This window comes from Thunnus thynnus, chromosome 20, assembly GCF_963924715.1.
Source record: "Thunnus thynnus chromosome 20, fThuThy2.1, whole genome shotgun sequence".
NCBI lineage: Eukaryota > Metazoa > Chordata > Actinopteri > Scombriformes > Scombridae > Thunnus > Thunnus thynnus.
The window spans coordinates 19,197,762-19,214,641 of record NC_089536.1 but is presented as its reverse complement, the minus strand read 5'-3'; the positions used below and the strand labels follow the sequence as shown (position 1 = coordinate 19,214,641).

Sequence of the window (16,880 nt, the reverse complement as noted above, 5' to 3'; positions counted from 1 at the left end):
TGTTGCTAAAAACAATCATATAATGCATAAGTCTGTAGTCAAAGTTAATTTTTTGGCATAAAATGTCCAAAAGATACGAACTGAGCAAAATATTATCAATTAGAGGCTTCTAAAATATCTGTAGTGGCTTTCAAAAACCCACAAATTTCTTTATGTTTGAAGTGTATCAGCTGTTAGCGTACGCTCATGACAGAGGCAAAGTGGTCCTCAGAGGTGGGCGGGATCTTCAGACAGGCCGTCCTGATGTCCTGGATGGTTGAGTGAAGGTCACTCAGCTCTGCTGTGATGGCCCTTTGGTTCACTGGACAAATCAGAAGGAGTGAGGTGAAGAGTTGCCAGAACAGTAATGAATGGTCTAATGATTGTAAAACAGCAGCAAGGAAATGTGTTGATGTCTGTCCACAAGTGAGAGCACATGATATTTTAACAACCTGCAGTCTGCAGAACAACTTGAAAATGTCAAATTAAAATATGCAAGCTATTATCTTGGGTTAACAGAAAAACATACTGTACCTTAAAACAGCAATTTGAACAAAAAAGGCATAAATCTGCATTAAATTTGATGCTTTTAGTCAAGTATGCGAGCCCAGCTGTGACATCGGCACACTGTGTACTACAGTATACAGAAATTATCATTTGACAGGATGGAACGACCACATTCTGCTACAAAATGTTCCTGCGGAAGGAAAGCAGAGTTAAAGCGCTTCTGCTGTAACATCATCGTACCCTTGGCTGCCAGAGGAACTGTTGTAAGGTCTCTGGAAAAGTTGAGCAGCTCAGGGAAATGTTGGCACAGAGACTTGGCCAGAATGTGGAGAAAGGTGGATTTCCCGTCTACTGTTTTGGTTGTGCTTAGCTGCAAGAAAGAAGGAGAGAATGAGACACAATCCTCCAGAGACTAAAAACCAAGAACATGGTTAAAGCACAGGCGCACATGCTGTACCTCAGTCAGGAAGTTAATCTTAAAACTGGTTGTCCTGTGGCTCTTGGGCTGGCCGTTGTTCAAGTAATTCCCCATTGCAAGAACAAACTGTGGGCAAAAAAATATCTTATTAACCACTGAATTCATATAGAATGATGCCGTTATATTAATTTCACCTCCAGTGGATTTTCACCTCAAGGATTTTGGCCAGTTTCTTGCTGGTCTTCAGCTCCACTGAAGCCTTGTAGATGTAGTCGTACGCGACTTTCATCTCCTCCGTCCTCTCTTGCAGAGTTGTCTTGAAGTGGAGGCTCCGCAGACGGGTCTTATACTCAGGCACCATCAGCATCTGAAACACACAAAACACTTAAATTACACCATTCCATCTTGATTTTTACAACTTTGGCCTCTCTGAATTTTCTTTCTGTACCTGGAAAATGAACTGGTCTGGCTCGCTCAGTTTGGCCGGGTCTTGCTCAAACAGCTCGTACTGTTTGACCTCGTCGTCGTCGGGGGCATAGAGCAGCAGCTGCTTGATGTGCGCCGGCTCCAGCCGGTCAGTGGTCATGTTCATCAAGACCTGTCGCAGCTCGTTGGGGGAGAGCTTCAGATGGGCGATGAGGATGGCTGCAGAGAGGAGGAGGAGGAAACTACATGGTAGTGGGTGAAACATTATGAGTAACATTAACTTCATACTAGGATCACCGTGTTCCCAACTGCAAAAAGAACCTTTCACTCCCCTGCGATGATGTGTAATTTTCCAGTGTATTTTTCATATTTTTCACTGTGTTTCTCTGATGTCAAATTTACTCTGAAATCTGAAATCACAGTATAAACCTGGTAATGAAACTCACTGAAAATTTGGGGGAAAAAAACTTGAATTTTGGATGTGATAACTGCAGAACAAATCCTTCTTAGCAGGGAATTGAACCCATCATCATAGTATAATAAAGTATAATTTACATAACAGTGAAGAAGCAAGTTCAGATCTAATAAAAGAAAACACTTTGAATTGTAACCAAGTTTATCAGAGCATCACAACATTTTCTGTTTATTACTCAATTTGAATCACTGTTGCATTTCAAAATAAAATGGTCATTATCATATAATGCTGTGAACAGTAACTAATTCTCAGAACTCCTAGGAGATTATCTAATAGTTTAGCAGAGTTTATGATTCTACTTGCCTTTACTGGCCATCATCACTGCTAAATTAATTTATTTATCACTGCTATATGTTAACATTATGCGATTTAGTCATTTCTCTCTGTTAATATTGTTTATTACAGTAGTTTCCCACTGGGACTGGTGTGTTGTGTGTAGCGTGAACTGTAATAAGCTCCTTTAAAATACTTTGCTTTGTTTTTGTTAGTCAAGTGTATTTTTTGTACTATGTATGTCAGAATGAGCTCACAATTACTACTTTTGTTATGATATTTTTGTGTAATTTTTTGTAATTTGTGTAGCACCCGATGATGTCGATGACTTTGCTAATTTGATTGTAATGTGCAAACCAGCAGTTATCAGTTATTTCTTTTAGTATTTTCTGGAGTTTGTTACCATGAAGTTGGTTGTGGTTTAGCTAATCTCATCCTGTTGTTAAACGTCATCAGAATAAACAGCTAGTTGGAGACAAAGTGTCACTTTGTACCTCATTCTCCACACAATGCAACACAAGAGCTTGTTATACATAAGTCAGTATTTGAAATGACATAGAGTAAGAATGACTGCTGTATTACTGTATTGTAAATATAGATACTGTGGTCTATAGTTTGACTTGTTTTCTATAGTTTGTATTGTTTGACATTCATACAAGGCAAAGGCACACCAGTTTACTCTTTCTGTCCTCATTGCATATGCATGTAAGGTCAATAAACAAAACCAAAAATAAAGTAATCAAAATATTTACATCAATTTGTTCATTTGCTCAAACTGCAATTTACACTACATGACATATTAGTTACAATGTCACTTACCCAGGCAATCTTACAATTAGTAAATGTTCAGATGTTTAGTATCGTGCTTACAACAGCCATCATTTTATGTATTAGGTGCGTCTCTCCTTATTTTATCTGCATGTGAGGGAGGATAATGTTGTGCAAGTTGTGGTGGTGTTTTGCGGGGTAAATTCTCTGCATATGAAAAGCAGGCATAAAAATAGCGTTACAGGCTGCAAATACATTTATCTCAGTATTCTAGTGAAACATCAGCTATATCAACTCCTTCTCCACCTCCACCTGCTGCAGTCTGAGCTGTTGCATCTGCCGCTCCCTCATCCCCCTCCCTTTCTCTATCTCTATCTCTAACTGCCGGATTTGTGCATTTTACAGTTTTTCTCCATTGTTTAGATGCAGTATTAGAAACAAAAGCCTGGTTTTTAGGTGACAGAAACACCAAAACTGTGTTTCTTTTTGCAAAACAGCAAATGCATGCTCCTAAAGGTGTTGTATTCTTGAAAATTTTTCATACATAAAATCACATTAAAGAAATATACTGCAGAAAAAAAACCCTCACTCTTTTCAAAACAGTGAAAACCTGCAGTTTTTTGGCAGTGATAAACAAAACTAAAAACAACTAAAAATAAAATTATCCACATATTTTAGTCTGTTTACTGCTCCATATTTTACCTGTCATTTACATGTCATAGACTTTCATCCACATCACAGCTACTGTAATAAATAAACAAATAAATTTTTCCACCTTTCATTCACACACCCCTACATCACAGCTGCTTCTCCTACTCCTTCCTACTCTTTGCTTTTTAAGCAAACACCAGACAACCAATCTGCTGTGTCTCTTATTTACATGTGACTTCAGACTGATTACACAGTCAAATGTTCTGTACCTCTACCTGTACATTCTCACACAGTAAATGAGCTGACACAGAAGAAACAACTGAAAACGCATGTTAAATGTTTCACTAACCATGTTTTCAATGTGACTGTTGTGTGAAAAGAAAAGAAAACTGTGTGAAAAGAGCCAGAAATCATTAAAAGTTAAGTGAATGCATGTGAAGTTGTGGCCATTGCATTTGCAGTCAGTTTTGCACTTCGTATGTAAAGACAGAAGGCAGTTTTTGCCAATTGAAACTGTTGTGGGACTTAAGCCAAAACCAACAGCAAAAACACTGTTTTAGTTGTTATTTCGCTGTAGTCTCACAGGCTTGAGCCTTGGCCTTTTCACATGTGTGTGACTTGCAGCCACGTTCTTGTCATACTCACATGCATTGTAGGCTTTCTTATGCGACAGAATCTCCACCACGTCTTTCTTTTTAAAGTTCTCTGGCAGGAAGGCTGGCTCTGGAGGAGAGACTGATAATTTTAACAACAGTGTAAGGATGTGTTCTCCAGGCACCAGGGATCAATAACACACATACACAGTGGCTACATGTGGCAGGTTGATGGAATAATAACACAGCTCTGCCATTTTATTCTCTCGAGGCCAAAATGCTCTGTCTAGAATATCTTCAGTAGATAACGGTAAGGTGTGTTTTTCTCTGGCAGAGCTGTGTTATTACTGAACTCTATCAAGACAGGGGAGAAAAGGAGGGGGAAATGGAGTATGGTGCCTTATGGAGAATGGATTTGATGAGCAGGTGATTGGAGCAGCTCCAAAGCAGATTATGGAGAACATCATAACTGTGAAGGTACAAACAAAACAGGTGATGTCAATAGATATATATACACATATACTCACATGCAATGTATTATTTTATAGTTATGATTCATACAAACAGCATGAAGTAGGATTCATAAACAAATACTATGTCATACTGAGCATGATGTACACAAACATATGACGTGCTAGTGATGATGATGCAGTAGATTAAATAGTGATCAGATGTGCATAACTTACTGGATCTGCGTTGAGTACCAAAGTGCAGATCGAGATCCAAGTATTTCACCATGTCAGTGAGCTTGTCGTAGTCTGAATCCTCGCCGAGCTAAACATAGACAAGGACACGCTCTGTACTCTCCAAAGGCACAGTCAAGGTTTTGTAACCTATAAGTAGATGTCTAAAAATATGTTTTAAAGACAGTGTTCTACACAAGTGCAAATATCAGACTTTATCCATGTCTGAAAGGGTTGTAGAGTAGGACATTTTGGTAAATATAAGCAGCATGTATTCTATTTACAAAAAAAAAAGATTTTTGCTCCGATGACTCATCAGAGACACAACAGAGCAGATGAGTAGGTTTTTTCCAAGTATGGCAAGTAGGTGGAGTGAGAAAACTCACAGGCAAGGTGGGAAGACTCACAGGTGAGGTTACAATTTCACACCAAGAGGTTTTACTTTTAGTTCAGTTACCACGGTTCAATAAACCACAAATGTGATTCGTATCAAAATTATTCTCAAGTGTCATTTATTGTTTATTTTATTTACTGCATTTGAGAATAAGAGCTCACCACTCACCTGACCCCATATGGTGCCCTCAGAGTTCTCCACCTGCTCCCAGCGCAGCCTCTTCACGCTCATGTGGTTGGTGTCCGAAGCGTGGTGGCCTGGCTTGGGCAGCGGAGGCGGGTCACAGGGTGGGGGCAGGGGTGGAGGTGGAGGCGGGGGTGCCTTGAAGGACGATCAAACAAGATATTCTCAATAGGGGAATAGAATATTGGTCTTGTATGTAACGTGTACAACAAGCAGTTGTCTTGTCCCCCTCTGCTTTCCAAAACCTCAAGGGATGCCACGTGACAAAATTTAGGTAAACATGAGTTGTTCATACAGTATATTCTCCATCACTTGCAGCAAACACAGTGAATGTCCAGTTAGACTTGGAGCTAAGACAGCTCAACTGTAGATGTGATCACTCTGAAGACTGTGTGCTGATGTTTGAGCTGAAACTGTCTGCTTGAGATGTACCTTCTAGCTCATTTCTTTTTAAAAATAGGCAGATATTTGAGAGTTATTTTCATCGTGCCTTTCTGATGTCTGTGTGGAATCTGTGACAGAAGCAAAGAGTGGGTGAATTGCTAAAAAGTTGTCTATTCTGTCAAATCTTAAGAAGGTCTTCTATTTTCCAATGACAGCCCAAGAACTTTAGTCGGAGTGGTAGCCTGCATGATGCCACTTCTTTTTTTTCTATCTGTTGCTAGGCACTCATTGCTGTAGTACTGCTGCACTGTACCTCTCTGTGTTGTCATCTTCTATACATTCTCTGAGAGATAATACAATTTAATGTGTCATTCCAGATGAATAAATCTAAAAGTGAAAAAATGATGAACAGATTAGCTACAGTCCCAAAAATGCAGATGTTACCTGCGGTGACTTGTGCTCCGATCGCAGGGTTTCATAGGTCTTAGTGTGGGTGGGGAGGGAGGAGTGAGAGGCCGGAGGCTGGGAGAGCAGTGAGGAGGCCGTGGGGCCTTGGGTCTGGGACGGGCTGTGATCCTCGAGGGACGGCGGTAGTGGGCCCTGGTAGCTGTGTTGGTGGTGGAGCTGGTGGTGCCTTTGGAGGACGAGGTGGCTCGGCCTCAGCACCTGAGGGGAGGGCTGGGGGGACGGCTGGCGGATAGGCTGGGGCTGGCTGAGCTGCCGCGGGAGGTAGCTGGGGCGGGACGGCTGGGACGAGCGCAGAGTAGTGCAGGCCAGGGTGGTGTGGCCGTGCGAGAGCCGGGTGGAAGTGGCCTGGAAGCGCTGGTGAGTCTTCTCTGCTTCCTCTGTGGTGTGGACCACCTTGTGTAGAGGAGAGCGGCTGGACAGGAGGGTCCTGGGAGGGGGTGGGGGAGGAGGGATGATGGGGTGGTGAGGCTGGAAGGGCATCCGGCTGCGGGGGATGTGCTCCGGGGAGAAGCGGATGGGCGGCAGGGGGTCGGTGAACTGGAGAGGAGGCGGTATCATGGACTGGAAGGGCGGGGGAGGTGGGGGGCTCTGGGTGGGCGGTGGTGGGATGTGTTCAGAGCCTGAGGAGTAGGTGGGAGAGGAAGCCTCGTCGCTGCTACTGTGATCCTCACTGCTGGCGCTGCTGAGCTGTCGAGGCATGAACCCCAGGTCCTGTTCATCCTGGAAACTCATCTGGAGAGGAGAGAGCTACACAATCAGACCTTCTGAAATTTAAAAGAGGATCCTAACTCTTCTTAGTTTTACACTCTTGCTTATCAATATGCTGTAAATCTGCTGTGATTCTAGTTATTTTTAGGCTCATTTAGGCTCTGAGTATTTGTTACGTGCACTGTTGGATATCTAGAAACAGAAACTTAATCTGCTGCACCTCATTAAAAAAGCTGTCAACTAAATGCTTTAACAGTAAAGCTTATGTTAATTGTAAAAGTGCAAAAATTATTATTTTTTTTACCTGCTTATGGGACAAAAATGCTATAAAAAGCAACAAAATAGAATAAAAGAAAATAAAAACCTTCTAAAGTACGTGATTTTAAAACACATGCACTTAAATATGATTAGTACCTACCCTATCTATGTATGGAACACAAGAAATGTACATAATGTGATAAGTTTGCTGTTAAACACTGGAAACAAATCTAAAAAGGTAAATGGCCTTTTAAAAGCTGTTTAACTGAGTGCTACTCTCCCCATTTCTGAAGACAAACACAAAACCACCCCGACAACACTGTCATCATGTTTGTTTGATGAATTAACTTCAGCAAGCACCTTATTATAACCTTAGATCTCTAGTCAGGAGCAGGCAGGCATAATTAGACTCTACTGTATGACCGAGTAGTTTAATCATGTTTTACTTACAGGCACACCTCTTCTTCTGAAACCATGACAACCACCTTGATATATCTGTTCATGTAACACAAGTGTTCATTGTAGCACACATTAGAGCTACTCTAATGTCAACATGCAACACTACAACGTCATTACTTCCAAATGTGAATTTGCTTATTATTTGATAATAAGCAAATGCACAGACAGTAAGATTATCTATTAATGACACTATATGTAACATTTTAACACCAAAAATGCAGTACCACAGTAACTATGAGACATTAGTATAATTACCACAAATACCTGTGGTCTCTACTGGCCTCTACAGTCGCTACTCACACTGTGTGCAATTGTATCAGATTGCATGGAAAATATGCAGTATGCACAGAGAAAGGGTGCTGTTCTGTTCTTAAGCCCAAAAATTCAGACTTTGTGGGACTGAAAGTAATAAGAGTGCCATGAAATGTCATCTGTTTACAGTAATTATACTAAGGTGTCAGATTTAAACTGAAATAACATACTGGTATCTAAAAATGATAAATAATAATAATCATTTATATTCTATAATACTAACATCCTAAGCTCAAATTTTGAAAAAGCATATTAACACACATATACAAACAAAGCATGTACTGTATGTGTATGTAAAACTACAGCTGATGATGCTGTTATTTGGAGGCGGGTCTTCCTCACCTCCTCATAGTCGTTCTCGCCGGGCACAAAGTCATCCACCAGAGTGACCGGGTGGCCCAGCTGCTCGCTCAGGGCATCCAGGAACTTGTCTGTGTCGCGGCTGCGTGGTGGGCGGGAGAAGGTGAACAGCTTCTTGCGGTGGGTCAGCGTATTGAGACCTCCGTCCGAGTGCTGAGGCGAGGCCGGGGGGCTCTCCAGGCTGACGTAAGGGTTGGAGTCCACGCTGCTCTGGTGGTGGATCTCGTACACGGGAGTGGGGAGAGGCTCCTTCCAGGTCAGGGACAGGCCGGATTTACGGGTACCTTTAAAAAAAAAAAGTTAACTGAAGATGTCTGCTGTTGGTGTAGAGCATTATTTCAGTGAAAATCACACTGCAGATGTTTATGCTACTTAGTTTTTTCAAGAAATTGTGTGACATTCTTGTCGCCTGAAGGATCATTTGGTTTGAGAGGTTCCCATGGCAACAAAAAGATAAATTGCATGCTTATATGCACATATAGATTGTAGAATTTGAATGAGTTATAACTCAAACACATTCAAAAATCAGTGGTTCTTAAGCCATGCTCACACCAGATTCTTGTTTAACTCGTGTAAACATCCACATGAGCATGTCATCAGTCATGTGCCATCCAGGCCCAAAATTATGCAGTTTTTGCTAAATACTATATCTGACTTCAATAATTCCTTCTGAAAAGACATTGGGTCCAGATGGCAAATGGCTCTGAACCATTGATGAAAGCATGTGTCTGAAAGCATGTGTGGATTGTGTGTGTGTGTGTGCATGCAATTGAGTGTTTGGGTATGTGTGTCAGCCCCAGAGTACCTGTGAGAGGGGGGAGTGTGAGGGGGGAGAGAGAGCGCCCGTAGGCCTCAGTCTGTCCCGGGCCCTCGGGCTCCGCTGAGGAGTCACCGTGCAGCGGAGACACACTCTTCCCTGCGTACACGTTCTCCAGCTCCGTGTACACACCTGTCATCTATGAATGGAGGCATGATCAGCTGGTTAACACATAGTCTCTGTGGTACACTTACTTTGAAGGCCTGCTGCTTTATAGACCTTCAAATAATGTGAGACCAGAGAGCACAGATAACATAACTAGCACTCATAATGCCAGTTGTTGAGTTGCTAGGGCGCTGAAAAGCTGCAGTTATACCTACATGATTGAGGTCAGGGGACTCCGGGAAGGAGGTTCCATCTCCTGACTGCCTCTCCTCCGGGCTGCCAGATTCATCGACATGAATTCCTAAAGCACAATAAAGCATGAACAGTGACACAAGGACATAAGCCTCCTCCTTCCATCCACCTCCAGCTAAGAGGGAGAGAGGATGAAGCAAAGCAGAACAGCGTGGAGGAGCAAAAGGCACAAGCTTGGCTCCAGGAACAGGAGTTAGCAATGGCAATGGAAAACAGGGGAACCCATGAATGAAATATCTGAAGCCTGAAAAAGCCTTAGCTGGAAATAAATATGTGCTTTTGAACTGATAGCTTTGGGATCTTATTGAAAGCAAAGGCAGCTGCGTATGGAGTTAATGTATGAACTGAACTGGTGATGACATTTTTTTTCTCTTATTTCACCCTCGAGTATCCATAGAGGATACACACATCTTTTTCAGCAACAGCCTCCTGCACGTTTTAACAATTACACTCATTCCCACCTGGGAGCTGACCAATGCACTTATTACATAACACGGCTTCATATGACTAAGCTCTGAGCAGTTCAAGGTGCTCAAGGTAACATTGTTAGTATAGTGACTGCTGAAGGAGGACTCATTTATTGTCTTTACCCAGATTTTCCTCGTATGTCCGGGAACTCCAACTTAAACAATGATGCAATAATATTGAATTAATATTGAAGAGGTTGCTTCAATAAACATACAGTGGCTTTCAAAACAAAGCTGTACAAAAAATACCAGTTTTTCCAAACAATAATACATGCTTATTTTGTAGTTGTTGAGTAAAAGGCAGGCATTTACATAGTGAGATTTAAATGAATTTCTCAGAGTGGCAGACTGTGGGGTAAACAAAGTTTTATTCAAGCTGCTCCTTCTACACAACTAAATTCCTCCTCTGATCGCAAGTGACCAGTGACAATTCATGCTTTAGTGCTTCCCTCTTGGGTTTGTGGGATTGGGTACCACTTGTTTGATACTTGGAGACAGTGTAAATAAGGGCGCTAGCTACAATACAGAATCCACCTGAAATATACTTAATGTTTGTTAGTGGGTGCATTTCTGTGATTGGTTGAAGAGTGGGATCAAAGTCTAAAACTGTTTGGAGTTGAGTGTCAGGTCAAAAATCAAGACACACTCAATAATATTTAGCATAATTACATGGCTTTGTTGAATACTTGATTCTCATTGGTCTGTTATTTCTGAATAGCAGACTGCTACAATGAATAATAGACCGTTGCTAAGGACGCAGTTCTGGTCATAGTCTCTGGATGACCATATCCAATCATGTCAATCTGCAGAAAGAAGTCCGGTAAAATTACCAAGTTACCAGTTGTAACATTAGTAACAATTGTGTTTCCAAGTGTGTCAACTACAAAGCCCGGGCAAGAAGGAAACAGATGAATGACAGAAACGTCATAATCTTCAGAAGGCTACAGAGCTTTCATAGATATTTACGTTGCTATGCACGCAGTTCCAACCGTAGAAGCTAACGGACTTTTTTTAATGGAAGCAATAAAATCATTTTTAAATCAATAAAATCATTTTTAAATCAATATATTAGGTCAGATTATGGATTTCTTTAGTAAATAGCCATGTAATAAGCGGGATAATGTACAGCGAGCGGGTCATTATGTGAAAAGAACCCCGACAGGGTGATGCAGGACTTGAATCTTGAATCACCCTGATCCCTTACATATGGTTGAAAGCTCTGTATCACACAGTGTCTAAGAAGACCATGAAAGCTCCTCGTAGCTAGTAAGTGGACCTTGAGTTGAGATTGTCAAACTTCTATTTCCAAGGTCAAGAATGAACTTTCATGCTTAACTATAAAGTGGCAATGTCGAAGATCTCCGCAGATTTTCATTTTAATAAATGTCTGTTACGTCACTATCTATCACCGAATGAGGTAACACAATGGTTATTGAGCCTATGGTCCCCTGGTGAAAGTCCTTGCATTTGCAGTATTATCAAAGAGTATGATTATTGTGAACTTTGTGTCAATGGTGTCTTTCCTGCCATGCATTCAAATCAGCGGAGCTAATACAACATACTCACTCTTCCTTCATTGTGTGTGAAGTGGCTTATTTTTTTTGAGAAGTTTACTCTTATTGGCTTTTTACTCGCAAAGCTTTTATTGCACGTACAGTAACTGTCTCTCCTGTGCTGCGCTGTGTGTGCAGCACACACACAGAGGGCTGAGCCCTGCCCCTCAGTGCTCCTCAGAGCAGAGGAGACAGCAAAACGCAGTAGAGAGTCTCACACTGAGCTTAAATGAAACAAGTGCACATAAATTAGGTCATTTATGGTCGCGCTTGTGTGTGTGTGTGCTGCACACAGCGCAGCAGAGGAGAGACAGTGAAACAGGTGAAGTACTCAAGTTGACAACAGCTACACTCGTTATGTTACTCGTTAATTTATTAAAGTTATCCGCGCATAAGAACAAAACACCTGCAATTACCACTTATCGCCATATGGTGCCGCCAAAGAGAACGAAACAGAGATCTTCAAGATTGCCACTTTAAGCCCTTTAACACAGATGAGAAATCCTAAAAGTGCTCATCAGATCCATCTTTGTTACTACTGCACAAACTTCATCCGCTAATCACCATGTGATACAGATGAAAACCCTTGAAAAAGCTAGTAAGTGGACCTTGAATTTGAAGTGTTTTGTCAGCCCATGTTGTTGTTTTTATGAGCAACATACCCATTCCCAGGTGAGTCCCGATGATGCAGTCATCAGAGCTCCTCTCTCGGATGCTGCTGCGGTATGACGTCCCCGTCACGCGCATAGAGCTGCTCCGCCGGTGGTGCTCTGGACCTGCGTCAGGCTCCAACACAGCTGCAAAACAAACACAGAAAAATACACAGGAATGATGGTGTAAATAGAGAAGAAGTCAGGCTTTAACTCTTGATGGTATACATGGACTGTATATGACATAAAGAATATCTACACCAAACAGTAAGATCATGCTTTGGGTAAAGTCACGCTGTTTTTTCAAAGCAGTCAAGCATCTAAATGATTGCTTGCTCATGTTTGTATTCAGAGTTTCCCTCCAAAATGCAGATAATCCCCACATTGTGTGTTTTGGCTCACCATTGCTCTTGATACCCAGGAAACGTGACAGCTTGCCCTGGCAGCGTTCCTGTTCGTCGTAGGTCAGAAGCTGGTAGATGAACTGCCAGATCAGTTGCTTGGCCGGGGTGTCTAACACTGGAAACACATCTACAATCAGGGTGTCCACATTCCTGCAAAACAAACAAACAAAACCCCAGTAAACATACACGTTATCTTTATATAACCAACCCGTGTGCAGCTCTGGGTAACTGATTGTCATTCAACATGAGGATTTAGCTTAGATGTATATTCTCTGCATCTATAATGAGAAATATAGCTGAGAATGTGGTAGAGGATGAAAACAGATTATCAAAAAGTGGGAGGACAGCAGTTTATGCCTTCAAGTGTTTTCCTGTATGCATTTACAGTAGAATTTAATTGGTATTTTTATTTTAATCCTGCTGCATCACATGTTTGCATCAGAAGAAAAAAAAGCGCACACAATACTGATTCCTGATATTTTCCTCATCAGCAACGCTAATTCCCCATCCATCTCTTAAATACTATCAGTGCCTAATGGGATTTACAAACTTCCTGCTTAGGTATGTTATTTGTTTTCACATTGCTCATTCCTTACTCCACCTCTGTCTCCTGCCTGCATTTTGCCTGCACTGCCTCATATATAGTGTACAGTAAAAAAAAAACAGTTTCCCAGGCAACGGCTGATTTTCTTTCACTACTTGTCACTGTAAGCTAGCTAGATAATATCTTTGTTACTGCAAAGATGGTTTGACAGATGCTGAAAACTCTCTTGGTAGCGGCCAACCCCCAAAAGTGCAGTGATGTTTCCTGTCAGAGTATTTGAAAGATGATGAAGATGATTATAATGATTATTAAACATGTTATGAATCATGCTGTGACTGTTTGGTGCCAGAAGCATTGGGAAGGCTTTGTTCTTGGATTTTGGGAAGTTCCATCAGAATTTCTAATATTCCCAAAATGTTTGTCTGTTTATTGACCCTCTTGTTCCCTCCATCCCACTGACCTGTGCTGGAAGAAGGTCTCCAGGGCCTTGCAGACGGTGTACCTCTCCTGGATGGTCAGCAGGTGGTCCAGCTGCTGGCTGAATGTCCGCCCGTGGACTTTGATGCTTGGTGGAAGAATCTCAGCCACCCACTGGAGAGAACTGAGGGCTGGAGACCTGCACAGTGGGCACAATGGAACATTATCATAATAGAAAGGCCGTTCTGATATTAGTTTCTTAGTCTCAGCAGACCATGAACTACTGATAATGTCAACTCAAAATGTCAGGTTTCTTGTCTACTCACTTGGATCGCGGTAACGTGGTGGGAGCCAGGCTGGGAGATTCCTCTGGGTCTGTTTGGTCAGAGGAGTAGTCAGATGGACCTTCCTCTACAACCAGAGTGGGCATCGCCCCACTGCCCTGCAGCATGGACACCACCTTCTCATGCGAACAGTTCCTACAGAGAGAAAACAAGAGAGTGAACCCGAGAGGAATGCAATGAAATGATGGAGCGAGAAAGAGTTGATTGACTTTAACTATAGATTATAATGCAGATGGATTGAAGTCAAATAAGCATTATATTATCTACTGCAAGACTTCTAACAAATTGAATCATGTAACATTGAGTTCCTAACCATTTTTGGCCTGTGAACATGTAGCATAAGTCTACCGGTTGTAATCAGTAAAACCAAACAGTAATTCTTTTTTTCCTTGTTATAACTACAGAATTTTTAGTCAAAAAAGAATTTTAAAAAAAGCACAGATTAAAAAAGCAATAAAAAAATATATAAACATGCAGAAATATGTTTTGTCTGCTTTCCTACCGCTCACATTTATTTTGTGATTGTGTAAATTTGCCAGAGGAATAAACATTAATCCGTGAAAGCAGAAAGTCAGACTGTGAAATGTGTTGATTCTTGGCTATGAGTCTGCACGGCAACGCAGTGACAAGAGATATAAGTCCTTGTCAGAGTCCTTGTAAGACTCAATTCATTGTTAATTGTTATATTCATGGTACAGAAAGTTAGACCATTCTTTATTTTTTACATAAGATGGACTGTACTGACAAGTCAAAGCCATGTACTGTATGATTTCAACAAACTGATTAACTTATGCTTTCTATGTAAACACTGAATGCCTACACATATCTTGTACTTGTATTTTCTTTCTCTCTCTCTCTCTGCTGAACAACTCCCACTGTTTTCCCGATCACCTCCTACTGCTGCAGCACCGTGTAATCAGGGAGCGCAGCAAAATTATACAGCGCCCATCAAATCAGTACATCAGGCAGCCATGGGAACAGCGCTGTGAGCCATCCCTTCACATGGCTATCGGGGGGGGCAGGATGACTAACACTGTTTCTTCTCACAGCATTGAATATATTGGCTGATATATTGGTTGATATACTGTATTTGCTGAGCGCATATAGGTACAATTCATCAGCGCTGAATTTCTTATCTCCACTCCCACACTTGCTCTCTGAAATCCAGTAGAAGGTAGAAGGTCAAGAAGTTGTTAAGTCCACAAAACAACTATGACGACTCCCACAACTTATGCTCACGTGTGTCTTGCTGAGAGTTAGTTGAGAAGATCGATACCACTCTTGGTATCGATCTTCTCAGTTAACTCTAGGCAAGAAAGCAAATAATTTGATGTATTTCCCCCCAAATGCCAAACTGCTCAGCCTATTTACAGCACATCTGTCCATGTGTTTTACCCCAAATTAGCTTTATAATGAAAGTAGGTTTTTGTAAATTGTACTTGTTTCTACTATAAAGTTTCCCTTCCAATCTGGCTCCCAAATAAGGAGAGATATTAAATGTGATAATACATTTTGTATAGTGACATATTTTTGAGGGTTTATTCCTGGCTGACACTTCCATTTTCTCCTTTAGAGGAAGTAGATTTTTTTTTTTTAATCTAAAAAATGGTGAAATAATGATGACACAGTTCTATGACAAAACCAAATAACAGCTTCATTTGCTCTGTGGTGGATTATCTGGTACTGTGGAAGCTGTTTCTCATACTGAGTGAGAATAAATGTCACTAGATAGCTTTTCCTACAGAGAAACAAGCCCTGATATCTCTAAATTTACAGCCTAAGTTCAAGAACTTGGACAGTAGGCGAAGACAAAATACTACTACTACTACTGCTAATAATAATAATGATGTTATCCACTAAAAACAGACCTCATGTCTAGTCCATTGAGGAACAGGATACGGTCGCCTGGTTTCAGTCCACATTCCTCAGCAGGACTATCTGAGAGGGAGACAAAGATGGCAGAAAATCAGAGATTGAAAAGGGATCCTGGCACAATCTCACCGGCTAGCAAGGTGCACGGAACAGACGGGCATACCAAGGAAAGATGGTGACTAATGTGATGCTGTCAATCTGTGTATGACATCCAATAAAGCCCATCAACAAACGAGATGATCTCCATGCTAAATCTTATTACATAAGGAAACAGTGCTGTCAAAACAATCCCCAGTAGAATCTGTTCTGATTGGGCTGCAACCATCCACCGTCGCCTCCTCATCCGTCAGCTCAGCTGCTGTATTTCTCACACATTGGATGACATGTCACCTTTTTTTTATTTTTTTTTTTATACAAAGTTTGAATACAACAAACTATTCATGTGATAATGCAGCAGGTGCAGGTCCTGGCACATTCACAGACTTTATATCACAGAGTTTGTGGTTTCCTACAGTAGTTATCAGTAAAGATCTCTGTTCAGATCACGATGAGAGACATGCTATCCGCCCCCACTATCTCCAGATCAACCTCCATAAGGCCCACTGAGTCAGCCCGCTCTAGCCGCTTCAGCACACAATGGTGGGAGATGATGGTGGGCGGGAACGGTGCTGTCATCATCAAATACACACACACATACACACACACACACACACACACACACCTCCCTCCTCACTGAGGAACCTGGCTAAGTCCCTCAAAATTAACTTCACAGCCTCTCTTGTCTGTTGCTTTTGTTGCGGTAAGCCATTACAGTTAATTAGGTGAGCTTTTAATGCAGGATATTAAAAAATTAAAGTAATTTTATAAAGTTCTAAATAGCCAAATACCCCCATTAATATTCAAAAGTAAGTTTGATCTTTCTAATTAAAGGGCAGCTGAGTATATTTTATCCAAAGCAGTGGAAATAGGAAATGCAGGTAAACCAAAAAAAAAAAATCTGCATTGCTGACCTGAGGGAGCAAATAAACACGTTTTGATGTACATCTATATGGAAAAGACATTTTAATCTACAGAAGGTGCTAAATGGCTAAATGGTCTGTTGTAAGACTGGAAAATGAGGACAAATTTATTAACCTTAAAGGGATAGTTTGACATT

The 16,880-nt window shown here is 41.3% G+C and overlaps 1 protein-coding gene across 3 annotated transcripts in view; it reads right to left on the bottom strand.

The window, feature by feature from the left end:
* The window catches only part of grid2ipb (glutamate receptor, ionotropic, delta 2 (Grid2) interacting protein, b), a 50,790-nt gene that overhangs the window by 2,620 nt on the left and 31,290 nt on the right, over positions 1-16,880 (bottom strand). For 2 of the 3 annotated variants that reach the window (XM_067575706.1, XM_067575707.1), the window contains exons 8-25: positions 15,721-15,790; positions 13,835-13,987; positions 13,552-13,707; positions 12,546-12,697; positions 12,156-12,290; positions 9,437-9,522; positions 9,105-9,255; positions 8,282-8,583; positions 7,619-7,663; positions 6,179-6,934; positions 5,336-5,488; positions 4,777-4,864; positions 4,143-4,220; positions 1,353-1,549; positions 1,116-1,271; positions 944-1,030; positions 727-856; positions 183-301 (exon numbers count right to left, since the gene is read on the bottom strand). In XM_067575706.1, the coding sequence (XP_067431807.1) occupies positions 183-301; positions 727-856; positions 944-1,030; positions 1,116-1,271; positions 1,353-1,549; positions 4,143-4,220; positions 4,777-4,864; positions 5,336-5,488; positions 6,179-6,934; positions 7,619-7,663; positions 8,282-8,583; positions 9,105-9,255; positions 9,437-9,522; positions 12,156-12,290; positions 12,546-12,697; positions 13,552-13,707; positions 13,835-13,987; positions 15,721-15,790 (3,014 nt within the window). The remainder of the gene's footprint in view (positions 1-182; positions 302-726; positions 857-943; positions 1,031-1,115; positions 1,272-1,352; positions 1,550-4,142; positions 4,221-4,776; positions 4,865-5,335; positions 5,489-6,178; positions 6,935-7,618; positions 7,664-8,281; positions 8,584-9,104; positions 9,256-9,436; positions 9,523-12,155; positions 12,291-12,545; positions 12,698-13,551; positions 13,708-13,834; positions 13,988-15,720; positions 15,791-16,880) is intronic. The other variant, XM_067575708.1, reaches the window with a different exon arrangement.